This window comes from Grammomys surdaster, unplaced genomic scaffold (genome assembly GCF_004785775.1).
Source record: "Grammomys surdaster isolate TR1022 unplaced genomic scaffold, NIH_TR_1.0 342, whole genome shotgun sequence".
NCBI classification, from domain to species: Eukaryota; Metazoa; Chordata; class Mammalia; order Rodentia; family Muridae; genus Grammomys; species Grammomys surdaster.
The window spans coordinates 294,684-311,687 of NW_021604761.1; the positions used below are offsets into that span (position 1 = coordinate 294,684).

General features: G+C 56.1%; 1 protein-coding gene across 7 annotated transcripts in view; it reads right to left on the reverse strand.

The window, feature by feature from the left end:
- Window positions 1-5,413: 5,413 nt before the first annotated feature.
- The window catches only part of Plec (plectin), a 61,784-nt gene continuing 50,193 nt past the window's right edge, over window positions 5,414-17,004 (reverse strand). For all 7 annotated transcript variants that reach the window (XM_028778802.1, XM_028778801.1, XM_028778803.1 and 4 more), the window contains 2 exons: window positions 12,939-16,319; window positions 5,414-12,806 (listed from right to left, as the gene is read on the reverse strand). In XM_028778802.1, the coding sequence (XP_028634635.1) occupies window positions 6,588-12,806; window positions 12,939-16,319 (9,600 nt within the window). In that variant the 3' untranslated portion in view covers window positions 5,414-6,587. The remainder of the gene's footprint in view (window positions 12,807-12,938; window positions 16,320-17,004) is intronic.

A 17,004-nucleotide genomic window follows, 5' to 3' on the forward strand; every position in this document is an offset into this window, starting at 1 on the left:
CTTAGCTCTATCAGGACCAAGCTACCTTTCACAGTCCCACAAACATCTATTTCCATGTTAATTTTAAAATTAGCTTTAAGATTTAAAATCTATCTGCTCCCCTTCCTTTGAAGAGAAATCAATCCAACAAAATTTCAAGGATTTTTGCCAAGTCTGCTTGGAATTGAAAGGTAAATTTGAATGCTATACATTTAAAAAGTTATAAAGATGTAATTGTGTGTGTGTGCAAGTGTGCACACATGCAATGGCTTACATGTGGCAGTCTGAAGATAGCATTTAGAGGTTGGCTATCTCCTTCCACATCATTTGTGAGGCTGTGGTCATTCACCCCAGCTCTTTCTTCATTCATTTTATTATATATTTTATTAATTATTTGATTAATTTATTCTATTTAAGCACTGCTTTAGCCACATCTCTCTAACTTTGATTTGTTTTTCTTTTAATTTAGTCTGAAATACTCTTCAGTCTCCCTTTTGATTTCTTCTTTTGTTGGGAGCCGACTCCGAGCAGAAAGCGGCTATCATCTTTGCAGCCATCTCAGGCCATATACCCTGACAAGAGACTTGTTTTCAACAGCCCACAACAGCTGAACACACTCTGATAAACATCTTATTTTTCTCACATATCTTGTTTTGCTGTTTAATGCCCCCAGCTGCAAGACTTACTTTGTAGCTTAGACTCTGATATGGCCTAGTAAGTGTTAGACATGCTTTCAGAAAGTATATTCTGCAGCTACTATAAACACGGAACAAGAGTCCAGAGTAAACATTAAAGACTTCAACCTCCCAGGAGCTTATGCCTGACACTGCCTGGATGGCCAGGAATCAGAGGCAAAGCAACCCAGAGATTCCAAGATAGAACTAAACATGACTGGCAAAAAAAGACAGAAAGAAAAAACAAACCCTAATGAAATGATTCCTATAGTCATTGATCAACCTAGCCCGTTGTCATCAGAGAGGCTTCATCCAGGAACTGACAGGAACAGATGCAGAGACCCACAGCCAAACATTAGGCAGAGCCAGGGGAACCCCACAGAAGGGGAAGAACTGTAGGAGCCAGAGGGGTTGAGGACACTATGAGAACATGGCCCACAGAGTTAACCAAGCAGGGCTCATAGGGGCTCACAGAGACTGAAGCAACAAACACAAACACTGTATGGATCTGAGCTAGGTGATTTGTGTTTACTTTACAGTTGTGTAGCTTGGTGTTCTTATGGGACTCTCAACAGTGGGAATGGGGGTGTCTCTGATCCTGCAAGTGGGACCTGTCTTAGTCAGGGTTTCTATTCCTGCACAAACATTGTGACTAAGAAGCAAGTTGGGGAGGAAAGGATTTATTCAGCTTACACTTCCACATTTCTGTTCATCACCAAAGGAAGTCAGGACTGGAACTCACAAAGGGCAGGAACTTGGAGGCAAGAGCTGATGCAGAGGCCATGGAGGGATGCTACTTACTGGCTTGCTCAGCTTGCTTCTTATAGAAGCCAAGATTACCAGCCCAGGGATGGTACTGCCCACAATGGACCCTCCCACCCTTGACCACTAATTGAGAAAATGCCCTATAGCTGGATTTCATGGAGGCATTTCCTCAAGGAAGGCTCCTTTCTCCGTGATAACTCCAGCTTGTGTCAAACTGACACATAAACCCAGCCAGTACAGGACCCTTTTCCTCCTGTTGGGTTGCCTTGTCCAACCTTGATAGAAGGGTTTGTGTCTAGTCTTTAGTAACTTGTTATGCCATGTTCAGTGGATGTTCCTGGGAGGGCTGCTCTTTTTTCCAAAGAGAAATGGAGGAGTTGATCTGGGGGAGAGGGGCATATAGGGGGAGGGACTGCTGGGAGGAGAGGAAGGAGAAGAAACTGCAATTGGCATGTAGGGAATGAGAGAACTTTTAAATTTTAAGTAAAAAAAACCTTTGTCATCCCTTCTGATTTATTTTTATTATTTGTTAATTTGTTTTAGATAAATTTATCTAAAATATTAGATAAATGTAATAGCACATTATGAGGAACTCTCTATGTAGATCAGGCTAGCTTCCGGTTTAGAGATCCGATGCCTCTGACTCCCAAGTGCTGTGATTAAAGAGATACATTTCTCTGTTTACCAGTAGAAAGGTGTGGAAACCTACTTAGGTGTGATTTTTCTATTTCCTTTTGTGGTTATATTGTTTTTGGCTTGGTCTTCCTTCCTGAAGCATTCCATTTAAATGCAAAAAAAACAATATATGCATATTCTTCTATATGCATATGTGTGGGTGGCATGTACCCACTAATCTGGCTGGGTATGCAGTTCCAAGGATCCACCTGTCCCCACCTCTCAATTCAAGGCTGGCACACCCAGACACTTCTGATGTTTATTTTATATGGGCACTAGGGGTTTGAACTCACATCTCCTTGCTTTTCTAGAAAGTGTTCTTACCCTCTGAGCCCCTAGTACTTCATATTTGGTTGTTTTTCAAAAACAAATCTTCTATGTGTTTTCTGGTAGTGTATTCTCCAGTCGCTACAGCAAGAGTCCTGAAGCTCGGGCTGACCTCAAACTCACTGTGCACACAAGTTTGATCTTGAGTTCCTGGTCTTTCTGCCTCTACTGCCCAGGTACTGAGATTACAGATGTGGACTACAAATACCTGGTGTGCTTATATTATTTACTGTCACATCTCCATTGTCTATGTGATGCTAATCCTACCATGCCAGGAGCCACCTGATTCATGGGATGAGTGCCCTGGGGCAAGAGTAGGCATAGGGGCGGGAAAGGACACTAGGTAGCATTGATAGCTCGCATGCCCTGAATTAGGTAAGAGGACTCATTTGGAGAGAAAGCTGGATTCTCCTGGAGCAGTGGATTCAGGGGCCAGGAAATTAACTCCAGGTTGATAGGTTGCTAGGCAGGATTATAATACATATGTGTGTTATATGTATATATCTTTGTGTGTGTGTGTGTGTGTGTGTGTGTGTAGTATTACTGTGTATGAAGGTCAGAGGCAGTGTCTAGAGTCAGTTCATTCTCTCTCCCTTGTTTCATGGCAGGATCTCTCTTGTGTCTGTAGCTATGATATGTATTAGCAACTAGCTACCCTACCAGCCTCTGGCTGACCCATATCTCCACCTCTGATCTTACAGCAGGAGTACTTTGATTACAGATGCACACTGGGGCATTCAGATCTTTATGGGTGTGGAGGTCAAATTCAGGCCACTCTTAACCTGTTGAGGCATCGCCCAGGCCCTATTATTTACCGTATAATCCTGGTATCCTAAGCCCTCGGGTTCTATTTCTGCTTTTCCAACTTGTTCTCAATGCTGGCTTTCATGTGTGTGATAATCTTGGATTGTAGGATCATACTAGAAAGCCTGGTTTCTAGCTGAGAAGCCTGTGAAGCCTTGGTTGGGATCAAGCGAGACCCGCAGATCACAGGATGAAGATTTATGCTGGATACTGCACCAAAGCCAGAACTTGACCATGTGGATGTAACCTCGCTGAACAGTGTGTTCCAGCTCCCTTAACAAGCCTGTCAGCCAGTGGGTGGTCTGATTCCAGTCCTCAGTGAGGAATGTGGAATTTTTTTTTTTCTTTTAGGAATGTGGATTTTTAACAGGTCTTTGGGAGTCACAAGGAAGGACGCCTTGTTGTTAAAGCCTAAGGCTTTCCAAGGCGGCAGCTTCTTAGGAGAGGTGTCAGACAGGGAAGTTCCTCTTCATTACTCATCCCAAGAACTTCCTCTTTAAGATTTCAGGGAAATGGCATCTTCCTCAGCACGTGCTCTGGATACCCAGGCTGGCCACATGGCTGCACTCAGAACTGTCACCAGGGGCAGATGGCCAGTGGGTAAGAGTATTTGCTTTACAAACATGAGGGTGAGAGAAAGGCACCGATGCCAGGCTACCATTCGCTCACCAGCATATACCACACAACACAATCCACACTCAGAAAAGGAAGGAGCTGCTGTTGGCCCACCTGAATCTCACTGGGGAAGGGTGTGCCCTCCTCTCTGTCTCTGGCTGTTTACTGGACACACACCTTCCCTTCTCCAGGACACGGCCTTGTGCTAACAAGTGCAGCTACATCCAGGGATGCCTGGGAGCTAGCTATCTGCACCACCATAGCACTAGCTTGTTTGTGGCTACTGGCCAGCTGAGGCAGGGGTGTCAGCCCAGATTCCATCTCTACATAGGACAGACCAAGAACTCCGGGGTCCAGCTATTACTAGACTCCAGTAGAGGCCACATTCTGGTCAGCTCCCTGCCCCACACCTCTATTTCATCCCTCCTAAGATGCCTCCTCCAGTCACAGGCACCTAGATTACCACTTGAAGCTCGACCTCTGAGGAACTGGCCTGCAATAGGTAGGGCTCACTGAAATCTTGGAGACACAGTCCAAGGAGGGGACTGGAGTAAGATGCCTGCTGACCCACAGATGGGAAGACCCATCTCTGGAGGCATGTAGAGACTGCCTGTGCTGCCATCCACCCACAGCAATGCAGTGGCAATTCTGAAGCATGACGGCATACAGAGGGAAGAGTGGTAAAGTCCAGAGAGACCCAGGTCAGAGGGGCCTGGGCCTCAGGGACATAACTGATGGCTACAACTGTATTCTGCAACTAGCAGACTGTACTTTAGCAACATGGCGAGCACCTAAGGGGCTTCCTTAAATGCAGACTGCTTCGCTAGGCAGCCCATTCTAGCCAAGAAAGCATGTGCTGAGAAACATGTCCTAGTCAATACAGCAGGTAAGGCCGCTGTCACCTGGCAAGGGTGGCCCAAGAGCCCAAAATGTGTAGGCTGATCAGGGTCTGTACCCCACAGGCAAGGGAGGAAGTCACTGATGTCCTCGGAGCCAGGGGTTGCAGCTGGTTGTCCTGTCTTGTAGGTCTCAAAATAATTTGCAACCAACGAGAGTCCACACAGCTTAAGTCCAGGACCTACTGACCTTCGCTGGAGGTGGGCACTGCAGGCCCTTGGCATCAGCTAGTTCTAAAGCCGCCTTCCTCAAACAGCTGCCCTTGACCAATAGGAATCAACTCCCCTCTCCCCAGGGATGAAAGGCACAGCCAATGAGCTACATGGGAGTGTGTGGGCACTCACTTCAGAGAATGCTCTTGAAGAGCCAATCCTGTGGCTGCCATGGGGACGTGTCAAGTGACAAGTCATCACCCCGATGAGAGGCTGGACACAACAGGCCCACCTCAGTGCAGCCTGCTCCCTTCTCCACTGTCTTCTCTGCCTGGCAGCTCTCTAGCCACCATTTGGGGTTTCCTGGTCGTGATGCCCAGCCTTGGCCTAATGTCTCCACAAGGCCTCATATCTACCCTGGCCAGTACACATTGGTGAGCCAGGGCCTGGAGCAGGGAACCACAGCCTCTACCCTCCCACCGATACACAGATGATCCAGGACCAAAGCACAAGGCAAGACCCAGATGAAGGTTGGAATTGCTTTTATTGAGGGGCGGACACCGCAGGGCCCCGCCCATGGTCAGGTTAGTGTTCTGCCTGGCATCTCCACCTGCCACAGCTCAAGGTTAGTGGAACATGCAAAGCTCACTCGGAGGGTGGAGGCAGGGCTGGCTGGACAGGAAGGGAGAGTGTCACTGGCCAGGTGCTTATGTCAGATGGGCCGGCCAGTGTCTCTGGGCCATGAAGGGGCCAGGGCTCCCTGGGAGTGAGGTGGGCAGCAGCACCCAGCGAGGGGTTCCACAGGCTTGAAGAGTCCCTGGGCCTCTGGAGTAGGAGAATTCTCAGATCTGCAGAACCCTCCAGCCCCACCCAGTCAGAATGTCCATCTCCTACCCTGGGTCTGGGTCTTTAGGGCCTGGGTACAAGGACACAGAAGGCACTTACAAGGGGAGCGGAGGCTGGAAGGCGGAAGCAGAGGCTCAGGTCTCAGGGGAATAAGTACGGGGTGGTGAGCTACAAAGCATAACTCCGATGGCAGCTGCAGGAGCCAGGCGGGAGGCTGGGGCCAGGACCAGGCCTTATCTTCCCATGGGGAAGGGGCTTCTCTGGGCAGGCTGGAGAGATGGTTGGCCTGGGATCTTTCCTTTGCCAGCAAAACCCACTGAATATACAGGACATTCAGAGATATACTGGGGAGAAGCAGCTGGCTCAGGACAGAGGCCTCAAGAGGCTCGAGAACTGTCTCCTCACAGGATTGCCCCCAGTTCCCCTTAGCAGCTAGGACTAGCAGGTAGACATCCAGTGGGGTTGGCTTAGAGGTCTGGGGGCCTTTCCCAGATAGAATCCTCCCAGGAGAGACAGGAGTGATAGGCTGAGTGCCCAGCTCTGGATTCTCCAAGGCACCTAGCTGTGGTGAGTGGCAGGCAGAAAGGATGAGGGAGGCCCGAGGAGAGTGAAGGTCACTGGGCCTGGGCCAGCCCTGTTTCCCAAGACACAGGCTGTCTGGACATCGCATATACTTATTAATGTGTTAGTCTGGTCTTTTTGGTTAGATTTTAGGCACCACTTGGGAGGAAGACACCTTTAAATGTTAAAAAAAAAAAAAAAAAAAGAAAGAAAGAAAAAAAAAAGACCCCAGCGCCTCCACGGGGAGCCTGGCCACATGCAGAGCGGGAAGGCAGGATGCAGGCTGAGGGGATCAGGCCACTGCAGACTCAGGGCCCCCAAGAGAGGCTGAAGGCCCTGAGGCATAGCGGCGGCCATAGCCTGAGGAAGAGTAGGAGGAAGAAGAAAAGGTCATGGAGAAGCCAGAGCCAGTGGCATCAAAGCTGCCACGGCGGGAGCCGGCCCTGGAGCCGGTGCGTGAACCAGTGCGTGAACCGGCGGTGGAGCCAGAGCCACTGACACTGTAGGGGCTGTAGTAGCCCTTGCTGGACTGTGCCGCTGCTTCCAGCAGCCTCAGCCCTGTGCCTTCCTCCACCATGCTACGATCCAGAGCGTCCTTGTAGGAGATCTTGAGCTTGGTCTTGGGGCACGTGAGGTACTTGGAGTAGGCACTGACATCACGCAGCTTCTGGGCTGTGCGGGCATCCACAGTACCACGCTGCAGGGCTTCATCAAGAGACACACGGCCAGGTGTGTCAGGTTCAATCAGACCTCCTGTTAGGTACTGCACCTCCAGGAAACGCTGGCCTGCCTCGTAGTACAGCCAGCCCTTCTTCAGGGCCTGGGCAGCTGACATCTTGGTCTTGGTACGTGGGTCCTCAAACCCACAGAAGGCCTTCTGGGCCAGATTGATACGGTCTACCATGATCTTGTCCACCAGGCCCTTGTTGACAGCCTCAGTGACTGGGAAGCGCTCACCAGTGCTGGGGTCAATGATGCCCCCGGTGCAGGCCTGTGCCTCGAGCAGCCGCTGGCCAGTGATGTTGTCTACCAGGTTGCGGTGCATGGCCTCCGTGATGGACACCTTCTCCAGAGTCTCTGTGTCTAGGATGCCAGCCACTGGGCCAGACTCCTCAGTAGGATCAGACCAGGAGGCCAGCTGGGTCCTAGGGACAGCAGAACTGATGGTGTAGGAGGAAGATGAGCCCACAGAGGAGGAGCGGGAACGGAAGCCACCGGCATTGCCTGAGAGCATGTCAGCAAACTCGGTGATAGAAAGCGTGCCGGCGCGGTACTGGTCCAGTGCTGAGCGGTCAATGAGGTTTTTGGTGATGGCATCATCAATGTCATACTGGCGGCCAGAGCGGCGGTCGATGATCATGGACTTGACGACGCCGTCTGAGGAGGAGATGGTGATTTCTTCCCACTCGCATTCCTGCTCCGACAACTCCAGGTAGGTCTGGTGGTCAATGAGGCCCTTGCGGTAGGCCTCGTACACAGACATCTCCTTGCCCGTCTCAGGGTCCACAATCACCACGCGGCGCTTGCGCACTGAGGACTTGGAGGATGTCTTCCGCTCCCGCTTCTTCTCCTTCAGTGGCAGGAGACACAGGCCAGTCTGGGGGTCGGTGATGCAGCGCTCCATCAGCTGCAGGTAGGTGAGGTTCTCTTCTGTGTTGGGGTCAAAGAAACCCTTGGTGTCATCTGAAGGATCAGTCAGGATCTCGTTCATCTCCTCATCAAAGAGGCCACGCTTATATGCCATTTCCACAGGCAGACGGTGGCTCTCCTCGGGGTCAATGATGCCACCAGTGGCAATCTGAGCCTCTAGCAGACGAATACCATGGTCCTTCAGGATTAGGCCCTTCTTCATGGCCTGGAAGAGAGAGATGAGTTTCCCAGAGTAGGGATCCTTGTAGCCAGTGACAGCACGCTCAGCTGACAGCAGCTTGTCCTTGAACTCGGGGCCCACAATACCCATACGCACGGCCTCTTCCACGGTCAGCTTGAGTCCCTTGATGGGGTCAATGACATAGCCAGTGGCTGCCTGTGCTTCCAGGAGCTCGAAGGCTGTACCGGGACGGATGATGCCCTTCTTCATGGCCTGGTACACGGAGAGCCGTTCCTTGGTAGCGTCAACAAAGACTCCAGCAATGCAGCTGGTACCCTCCAGGAACTTCTGCAAGTTCTTAGTGACTTCCTCAATGGAGGTGAGGCCTTCTTGTAGCTGTAGGGCTGTGGCCTCGTCCATGACTTGAGAGCGTACCAGCTCTTCCACGGTGATCTGCTTGCGCAGGCCGCGGAAGGTCAGCTTGCGGGCATCAGAGAGCGGCAGCAGCATCTGGCCGCTGTTGTCATCACGACGGCAACGCTTGAGCAGCTGCGTGTAGCTGAGACGCTCATCCGTGGAGGGGTCCACGTAGCTGCGCACCTCACTGGGCTCCGACAACTGGTCATACGTGTCCTTATTGAGGTAGCCACGTTGGTAAGCCACCTCCAGAGGGAGGTGGAAACCCAGGCGGGGGTCCACGATACCTCCTGTGGCTAGCTGGGCATCCAGCAGCCTCAGCGCCTCCTCAGCAGGGATCAGCTCCTTCTTCATGGCCTGGAAGAGTGAGATGGTCTGCTCGGTGTAGGGGTCGCGGTAGCCAGTAACAGCCCGCTCGGCAGAGAGGAGCCGATCGTGTAGTTCCGGGCCTACCAGACCCTTCCGCACAGCCTCATCCACAGTCAGCCGCTCTCCCTTCACTGGGTCCAGCAGGAAGCCTGTGGCTGCCTGTGCCTCCAGCAATAAGCGGGCCACCTCGGCACTCAGCAGTCCCTTCTTAAGGGCCTGGTAGATGCTTAGCGTCTGCCTAGAGCCAGGTAGGTAGACACCAGCCACTGATCCTGTGCCGTAAAGGTAGCGCCAGGCAGATTCCATCTCCAGAACCTCACGGAGGTTCTTGGTGCCTTCCCGGAAGAGGTTGTAGGTTTCAAGGGAGATGATCCGGGCCTCGTACAGGTCTTCAGCAGTGAGGCGGCGGCGCACATAGTCATAGGAGGCGAGGTTCTGCTGGCGGATGATCTCAGTCTTTTCGATGATTTCGATGATGATGATGATCATACGTTCCTTGGTTACTCTACCCGCCTGAAAGTCAGCCATGAGCCGAGCACGCTGATCCTCTGGGATCATGTCTGACTGCATCACCTCCCACAGAGACATGGAGGAGCCACCGTGGCTGCCACCACCTGGGATGTCAATCTGCGTCTCCTCGAAAGCCCTCCGAGTCTCCTCCTCAGTATACACCTGTGTGGTTTCAACCACCTCTGTCTTCTCCGCGCCTTTGAGTGGCAGGAGGCGCAGGCCTGTCTCAGGGTCCTCCACACAGCGCTCCAGCAGCTGCAGGTAGGTGAGGTTCTCATGGGTGTTGGGGTCGAAGAAGCCCTTGGTGTCATCACTTGGATCTGCCAGCACACGGTTCATCTCCTCATCAAAGTAGCCACGCTGGTAGGCAACATCTACGGGCAGGCGGTGGCTGTGCACAGGGTCGATGATGCCACCTGTGGCGATCTGGGCCTCCAGCAGGCGGATGGCATGGTCCCTGAGGACCAAGCCCTTCTTCATGGCCTGGAACAGCGAGATGGTGTTGCCTGAGTAAGGATCCTTATAGCCAGTGACCGCCTTCTCAGCTGACAGCAGCTTCTCATGGAGCTCAGGGCCCACAACTCCTGCCTTGACAGCCTCATGGACGTATAGACGTTGGTTCCGCACAGGGTCCACTAGGAAACCAGTGGCTGCCTGGGCCTCCAGCAGGAGTGTGGCTGTGCTGGGTCTGAGGAGGCCCCGGCGCATGGCCTCATAGATGGTTACTTTCTCCTTCGAGTCCTCCAGATAGATGCCGGCCAGGCAGCCACTGCCTTGCAGCAGCGTCCGCACAGAGCCCACCTCTGACAGATCTTTGACTGATGTCTTGCCATCTTTGAGCTGGTCAAATTGAGTTCTGCTGAGGATCTTGGCAGCCAGGAGCTCACTGGCCGGCACAGGGGCACGGAGGCCACTGAAGGACAGTCTCTCCTGCCGTTGAGTCTCCACCTCCTCCACGATGGTGATGAGAATCTTGATGACCTTCTCCACGGTGACCTTGCCTGTACGGAACTGGCGTAGCAGCTCCTGCCGCTGCTCCTCAGTGAAGTACTCAGAGCTGATGAGCTCCCACACGGTCATTGCCCTACCCTTAAAGCTGCCCACAGGAACCTCAACCTTGGCCTTCTCCAGGGTCTCACGGGCCTGGAGCTCAGAGTAGACCTCCTCCTGCCGGGCCCGGACAGCCTTCTCTGAGAGTGGCAGTAGGCTCAACCCAGTCAGCTGGTCAGACCGGCACCGCTGTTGGAGCTGGCTGTAGGTGACTGGCTCCCGGGTGCTGGGGTCAAGGTAGACTCTGGCATCATCTCTGGGTGACGTCAGGGCCCTGTTAGTCTCTTTGTCCAGGTAACCCCGGGCATAGGCAACATCCAGGGGCACACGGTGGCTTTTGCTGGGGTCTACAATGCCACCAGTGGCTAACTGGGCATCCAGCAAGCGCAGGCCCTGTTCTCGGGGGATGAGACCCTTCTTCAGGGCCTGGAATAGTGAGACACTTTGTCCCGAGTAGGGATCCCTATAGCCTGTTACTGCCTTTTCAGCTGACAAGAGTTTCTCATGCAGCTCAGGACCCACCAGGCCAGCACGCACTGCCTCGTCCACAGTCAGCCTGGCACTAGTGGCAGGGTCGATGATGTGCCCAGTGCCAGCCTGGGCCTCCAGCAAGGCCACAGCCACCTCTGGCTGCAGCAAGTCTTTCTTCAGGGCCTCATAGATGCTCAGCTTCTGCCCTGCTTCTTCCAGCCACACACCGGCAATGACGTTGGTACCCCGCAGGGCCTGCCTCACACTGTCCGCCTCGGCCACTTCCCGAACAGACCGCTCACCCCGCTGCAGCTGCTGGTAGAGCTCGTGGCTGATGACCCCACTGTCCAGCAGCTCTGCGGCTGGCACCAGGGCACGCAGGCCCTCAAAGCAGAGCTGGCCCTTCCGCTCGTGCTCCTCCACCACTGTGATGACAATCTTGATGATCTTCTCCACCGTGATGCGGCCCGTGCGGAACTGCCGGAGCAGGTCCCGTCGCTGCTCTGCGGTGAAGTACTCTGAGTTGATGATCTCCCAGATGGTCACGGTCTTGCCCTGGAACTTGCCAAATGGTGCAGACACAGTGGCCTTTTCGAAGACGTCACGGGCCTCTGTATCAGTGTACACCAGCTCGCCACCCTTGGCAGCCTTATCTGTGAGTGGCAGGAGGCGCAGGCCTGTCTCAGGGTCCTCCACACAGCGTTCTAGCAGCTGCAGGTAAGTGAGGTTCTCGTGGGTGTTGGGGTCGAAGAAGCCCTTGGTGTCATCACTTGGGTCAGACAAGATGCGGTTCATCTCCTCATCAAAGTAGCCACGTTGGTAGGCCACGTCCACGGGAACACGGTGGCTGTGTACAGGGTCGATGATGCCACCTGTGGCGATCTGGGCCTCCAGCAGGCGGATGCCATGGTCCCTGACAATAAGGTCCTTCTTCATGGCCTGGAAGAGGGAAATCTGCTCCCCTGTATAGGGGTCCTTGTAGCCAGTGACGGCACGCTCAGCTGACAGCAGTTTGTGGTGCAGCTCAGGACCCACGACACTCTCCTTCACAGCCTCATTGACTGTCAGCCGCCGGTTCCGCACAGGGTCCAGCAGGAAGCCAGAGGCTGCCTGGGCCTCAAGTAAGATAAGAGCTGTTCCGGGGCTGAGCAGCTGCCGCTGCAGGGCTGTGTAGACACTCAGCTTCTCATTGGTGGGCTTCAGGAGCAGTCCTGCAATGCTGCTGCGGCCCTTCAGGTATCGGTGCACATCTTCCCGCTGCGTGAGCTCAGCCACTGTGGTGTGGCCCTGTGCCAAACGCTGCAGCTCCTCCTTGCTCAGGATGCCTGCTTCCTGTAGCTGCTGAGCTGGCACCTTCTGACGTAATCCCTCAAAGGAGTACTCGGGTTCGGCCTCCATGGAGGGGCCATCAAGTGCATCACGTCCATTGGGCAGTGCCTTTGTGGCAGCAGCCTGGGTGGTGGCAATTTCCTCGGTGTGTGCCAGTGCGGCTCGGTGCTCCTCCTCCAGGCGCTGCAGCCGCTCCCGCAGCCTCTGGTTCTCCTCCGCCAGCAGCTTCTCCTGCTGCTGCCGCTGCTGCTCCAGATGCTGCAGTTCCTCTTGCTTGCGCCTCACACCCTCCTCTGCCTCGCGCTGCCGCCTCCTGGCCTCCTCCATGCTGGCCACCAGCTCCTGCTTCTCCTGTTCCATCTGCCGCTGCTGCCGCTGCTGCTCCTCGCGCAGCTGCTGTGCTTTGGCCACCTCGTCCTGGAAAAGCTGCTCCAGCTTGGCCTTCTCCTGCTCGATGAATCGTTCCCGTTGCAGCAGGCTATCCTTCTCAGAGAGAAAGCTCTTCTGCAGGGCCTGTGTCTCCTGCAGTATCTGTTCCTGCTGCACAGTCTGCATCTGTTGGGGATGGAAAAGGGGGTCAGCTCTCAGGGAGGACAAAGATCCAAGATAACTCACCACTACCCATGGGTAGACTAGACCCTCCCTGCCACCCAGGCCACCCTTCTGCCTGAGGAGGGAGGGCGGTACCTCCTCAGACTTGAGCTGCAGTAACTTCGCCTCCTGCTTGAGCTTCTCCTTCTCGCGCTCCAGCTCAGCAATGGCCTCCCTCAGACGCTCGGCATCGTGGTCACTCTGCTGTCGCTGGATCTCGAGAGTCTGCACCAATGTCACCTTCTCCTGGGTGGCAAGTTCCGTGCGGTGCAGCTTTTCACCGATCTCTTCAGCCTGCTTCCGGAAGCGCTGGGCGTCCTCCTCTGCGCGTGCCTGAGCCCGGCTCATCTCAGCCATGCGCAGCTTGAGGCGCTCCGCCTCCGCGCTCATTTCCAGCTGCCGCTGCCGCTCGGCCTCCAGAGTCCGCTGGAAACCCTGGGTCTCCTCTACCAACTGCTGAGCCATTTGCTCCTTGTCCTCCTGCAGCCGCCGGGCCTGCTCCTGGGCAAGCTCCTTCTGCTGCTGTAGCAGCTCAGCCTCAGCCTTGAGCCTCGTGGCTTCCTGTACCGCCTGCATCTTTTCCTTCAGCATCTTCTCTGCCAGGGCCCGCTGCTGTGCCAGGTCCTCCTCGGCTAGCTGCCGCAGCCTTGCTGCCTCCTGGGCGGCCACACTCAACCGTGCAGCTTCCTCTGCCACCTGTTTCATCTTCTCGGCCTCCTCCTCCAGGAAGCGCTGTGTGTTGTCCTTGTCACGAAGGATGAGTGCCCGGTTTTCAGCTTCAATGCGAGCCTTGAGCTTCCCCAGCTCCTCCATCTGCACACGGACAGAGAAGAGCTCCTCCTCTACCTGGCTACGCTGTCGGGCTGCCTCTGTTACCTCAGCCTTCAGTCGCTGCAGCTCCTCATCCAGGATGCTCTTCTGGTGGTCAGTCTCCTCTAGCTGCAGCCTCAGCGTGGTCAGCTCCTGCTCTACCTGGGCCTTCTGCCGTAGTGTCTGCTCTGCAAACTTCTTATGCTTCTCCATCTCTGCATCGGCTGCCTGCTTCTGTTTCAATGCTGCCTGCTCTGCCTGTGCCCGACGTGCTGCCTCCTGCTCGGCTTCCTTGCGTAGCTTCTCTGCCGCCGCCTGCGCCTGCGCCTGGGCCTGAGCCTGCTCCTCCGCTGACTGCTTCAACCGCTCGGCCTCTTCCACTTGTTTCCGAGACTGAGCTGCCTCACGCTCTGCCTGCTCCCGGGCCTCCTCTGCCTCCTCGGCAGCTCGCCTTGCTGCTTCTGCCTCGCTCCGCAGCCGCTCCAGCATGCTCTGCTCTTGCTGAAGCGTCTGCTGCAGCTCCTCTTCTCGCTGCTGCACCACAAAGGCGTGTGCCTTCTCCTCCGCCTGCAGCCGTTTCTGGGCGGCCTCCTGGGCCAGCTGCAGCTGCCTGGCAGACTCCTGCTCAGCTCGCTCTCGCAGGCGCCGAGCTTCTTCAACCTTGGCCTTGAGCCGCTCGACTTCCTCCAGGGCAACCTTGCGCTGCCGTGCAGCTTCCTCCTCGGCTGCCAGGCTCCGCTGCACACGCTCCTCAGCCTCGCGGCGCCTCTGCTCCTCCTCGGCTGCCAACTGCCGCTGCCGCGCTGCCTCCAGCTCTGCCTGCTCCTTGCTGCGCATCGTGTCCTCCGCATTGCTGCGGATGCGCCCGAGCTCCAGCTCCAGCTCTGCCTTGCCGGCGGCAGCTTTCTCAAAGCTCACCTTCAGCGCCATGATCTCCTCCTCCACCTGTCGCCGCTGCCGCAGGGTATCCTCCACCAACCCCTTTTGTCGCTCCAGCTCGCTCTCTGATGCCTTGCGTAGCTGAGCCAGGCGCTCCTCTATGTCAGCCTTGTGCTGTGCTGCCTGCTCCTCCAGACGCCGCCGCTGGAAGGCCTCGTCTTCAGCCAGGCGCCTGAGGCGCTCATTCTCGGCCTCCTTCTCTTTGAGTGCAATCTCTGCCTCTGTCTTGAGCCTCGTGGCTTCACTGATGGCAGCCAGCTTCTCAGTAAGCACTCGCTCTGCCTCGGCCCGCTGGCGTGCAGCATCTTCCTCGGCCAACTGCCGCTGCCGCTTGGCCTCCTCAGCCAGAGCACGCAGACGGGCAGCCTCCTCAGCCAGCTCTCGAAAGCGGCCTGCCTCAGCCTCCAGCCTCTGCTTAGACTTCTCGCTGGTAGAGCGAGACTCTTCCTCGGCCCGTGCCTTGCTGGCCAGCAGCACCTCCATCTCCGCCCGAACCTTGGCCAGCTCTGCCTCCAGCTCCTGGCGCTTCTGCGTGGCTGCAGCCGCCTCGTGCTGCAGCCGGGCCAGCTCCTCCTCCAGCAGCTGCCGCTGCTGCTCGCCCTGCTCCGTCTCGGCCCGCAGGCGGATCAGCTCCTGCTCTGCAGCCAGGCGTTGCTGGGCAGTGCCTTCCGCCAGCTGCCGCTGCTTCTCCAGCTCCTGCTCGGCTAGCTCCCGCTGCCGCACAGCCTGCTCCTCTGCCTTGCCCCGCCGCCGTGCTTCCCGCTCTGCCTCTTCCTTCTGCTTCTCGGCATCGGCCTGTGCCAGGCTCTTCTGCTGCGCCACCTCTTCTGCCTGCAGCCGCAGCCGCAGCGCCTCATTGGCCTTCAGCTGCCAGCGCTCCAGCTCCCGCTCAGCTTCCTCGCGGGCTCGCTCAGCTTCGGCTTGCTGCTGTGCCCGTCGCTCAGCCTCCTCCCGAAGCTGTGCCACTGTCACATGCTCTTCCTGCAGAGTGCGCTCCAACTGTGCAGTCTTCTCTGCAAAGGATGCCCGCTTGCTCTGCAGCTCCACTTCTGCACTGCGCTGTGCTGTCTCCAGGGCTACCTGCACTTGGCGTGCCCTCTCTGCCTCAGCTTGGCGCAGCCGCCGTTCAGCCTCCTCGGCCTGCAGTCTCAGTTCATCCAGGGCCTGCATGGCCCGCTGCTTCTCTCGCGCTGCCTCGGCTTCGGCCTTCACACGCAGGGCCAGCTCTGCCTCTGCCTGCCGTTTGCGCTGGCTCTCGTCTTGCACCTGCCTTCGCAGGCGTTCAGCTTCCTCCTGAGCCTGCCGCTTCTGCGCTTCTGCCTCCTCGGCCCGTGCACGCAGAGCCTGTAGCTCACCCTCTGCCCCTCCTCGCTGACGCTCAGTTGTCTCCAGTTGCAGTCGTACTACACGGATCTCTTCCTCGATGCGCATCCGGCTGCGTTCTGCAGCCTCCACCTGCTGGGCCTTGGCCTGGATCTCCGCCTCTGAGCTCTGCCGCAGATGCTGCAGCTCCTCTTGGATGCTGCGCTTCTGCTGCTGTGCGTCCACCGCCGCCTCCTCACGCCGCGTCACCTCCTCCTGCATGCGCCGCTGCAGCTCTTGTGCTTCCAGCTCTGCCTGTGCCTTAGCCTGGGCGTGGGCCTCGGCTAGCTGCCGCTGCTTCTCCAGCGCGGCCTCCACCTCGGCCAGTCGCTCCCGCTCCTCTGCCCGCTGTTGTTCAGCCAGCCGCTGTGGCGGCAGCAGAGAGGGGAAGAGAACCAGAGTCAGTGTGAGCGTGGGGAGGTTGCCAGGTGCTCACATGACATGGAAGGTACCACCACAGTTCACTTGGACAATGCGATTTGGGGGATCATGGAGAACAGAGATTCCAACCCAGCCAAAGAGACAGCGTGCACCCGCCCAGGACACTCGAGCAGCGAGCATAGCAGCCCCACCATGCTCACCAGCCTGGGGAAGGAGGCCCAGGCGTCCTCCCCTCTTCCCGCAGAGAGACGACGGAGACAGACGGACAGGGAGAGAGAGAAAGAGCAAAGCAGGAGGCTCGCAGGGCCGGCAAGCCATACCCATCACAGTCCTGCCTGAATTCTACCACCTAGCCAGCCTCATTTCTACACCTTCCCTCATGGGGACAGGGGCCATTCCCAAAGCCCAGTGGGGTGGGGGCAAGGTGAGGCAGCCAAAGTAGGAACAGCCGTGCAGCCCAGAACCAGCTCAGAAGGCCTCTCAAATGGGCAGACAGGTGCAAAGAGGAGGCAGCGCCGTAGGCAGGCCACCTGGGAGGTAGGAACTAGACAGAGGACACCACACCTGGCCAAGTGACTCATATACCTCTCTCCAAATCCGATAACCTCATACACCAACTCTTCCTAGGACAAGCGACCCAGTGACACCAACACAGAATCCCCAGGAAAAG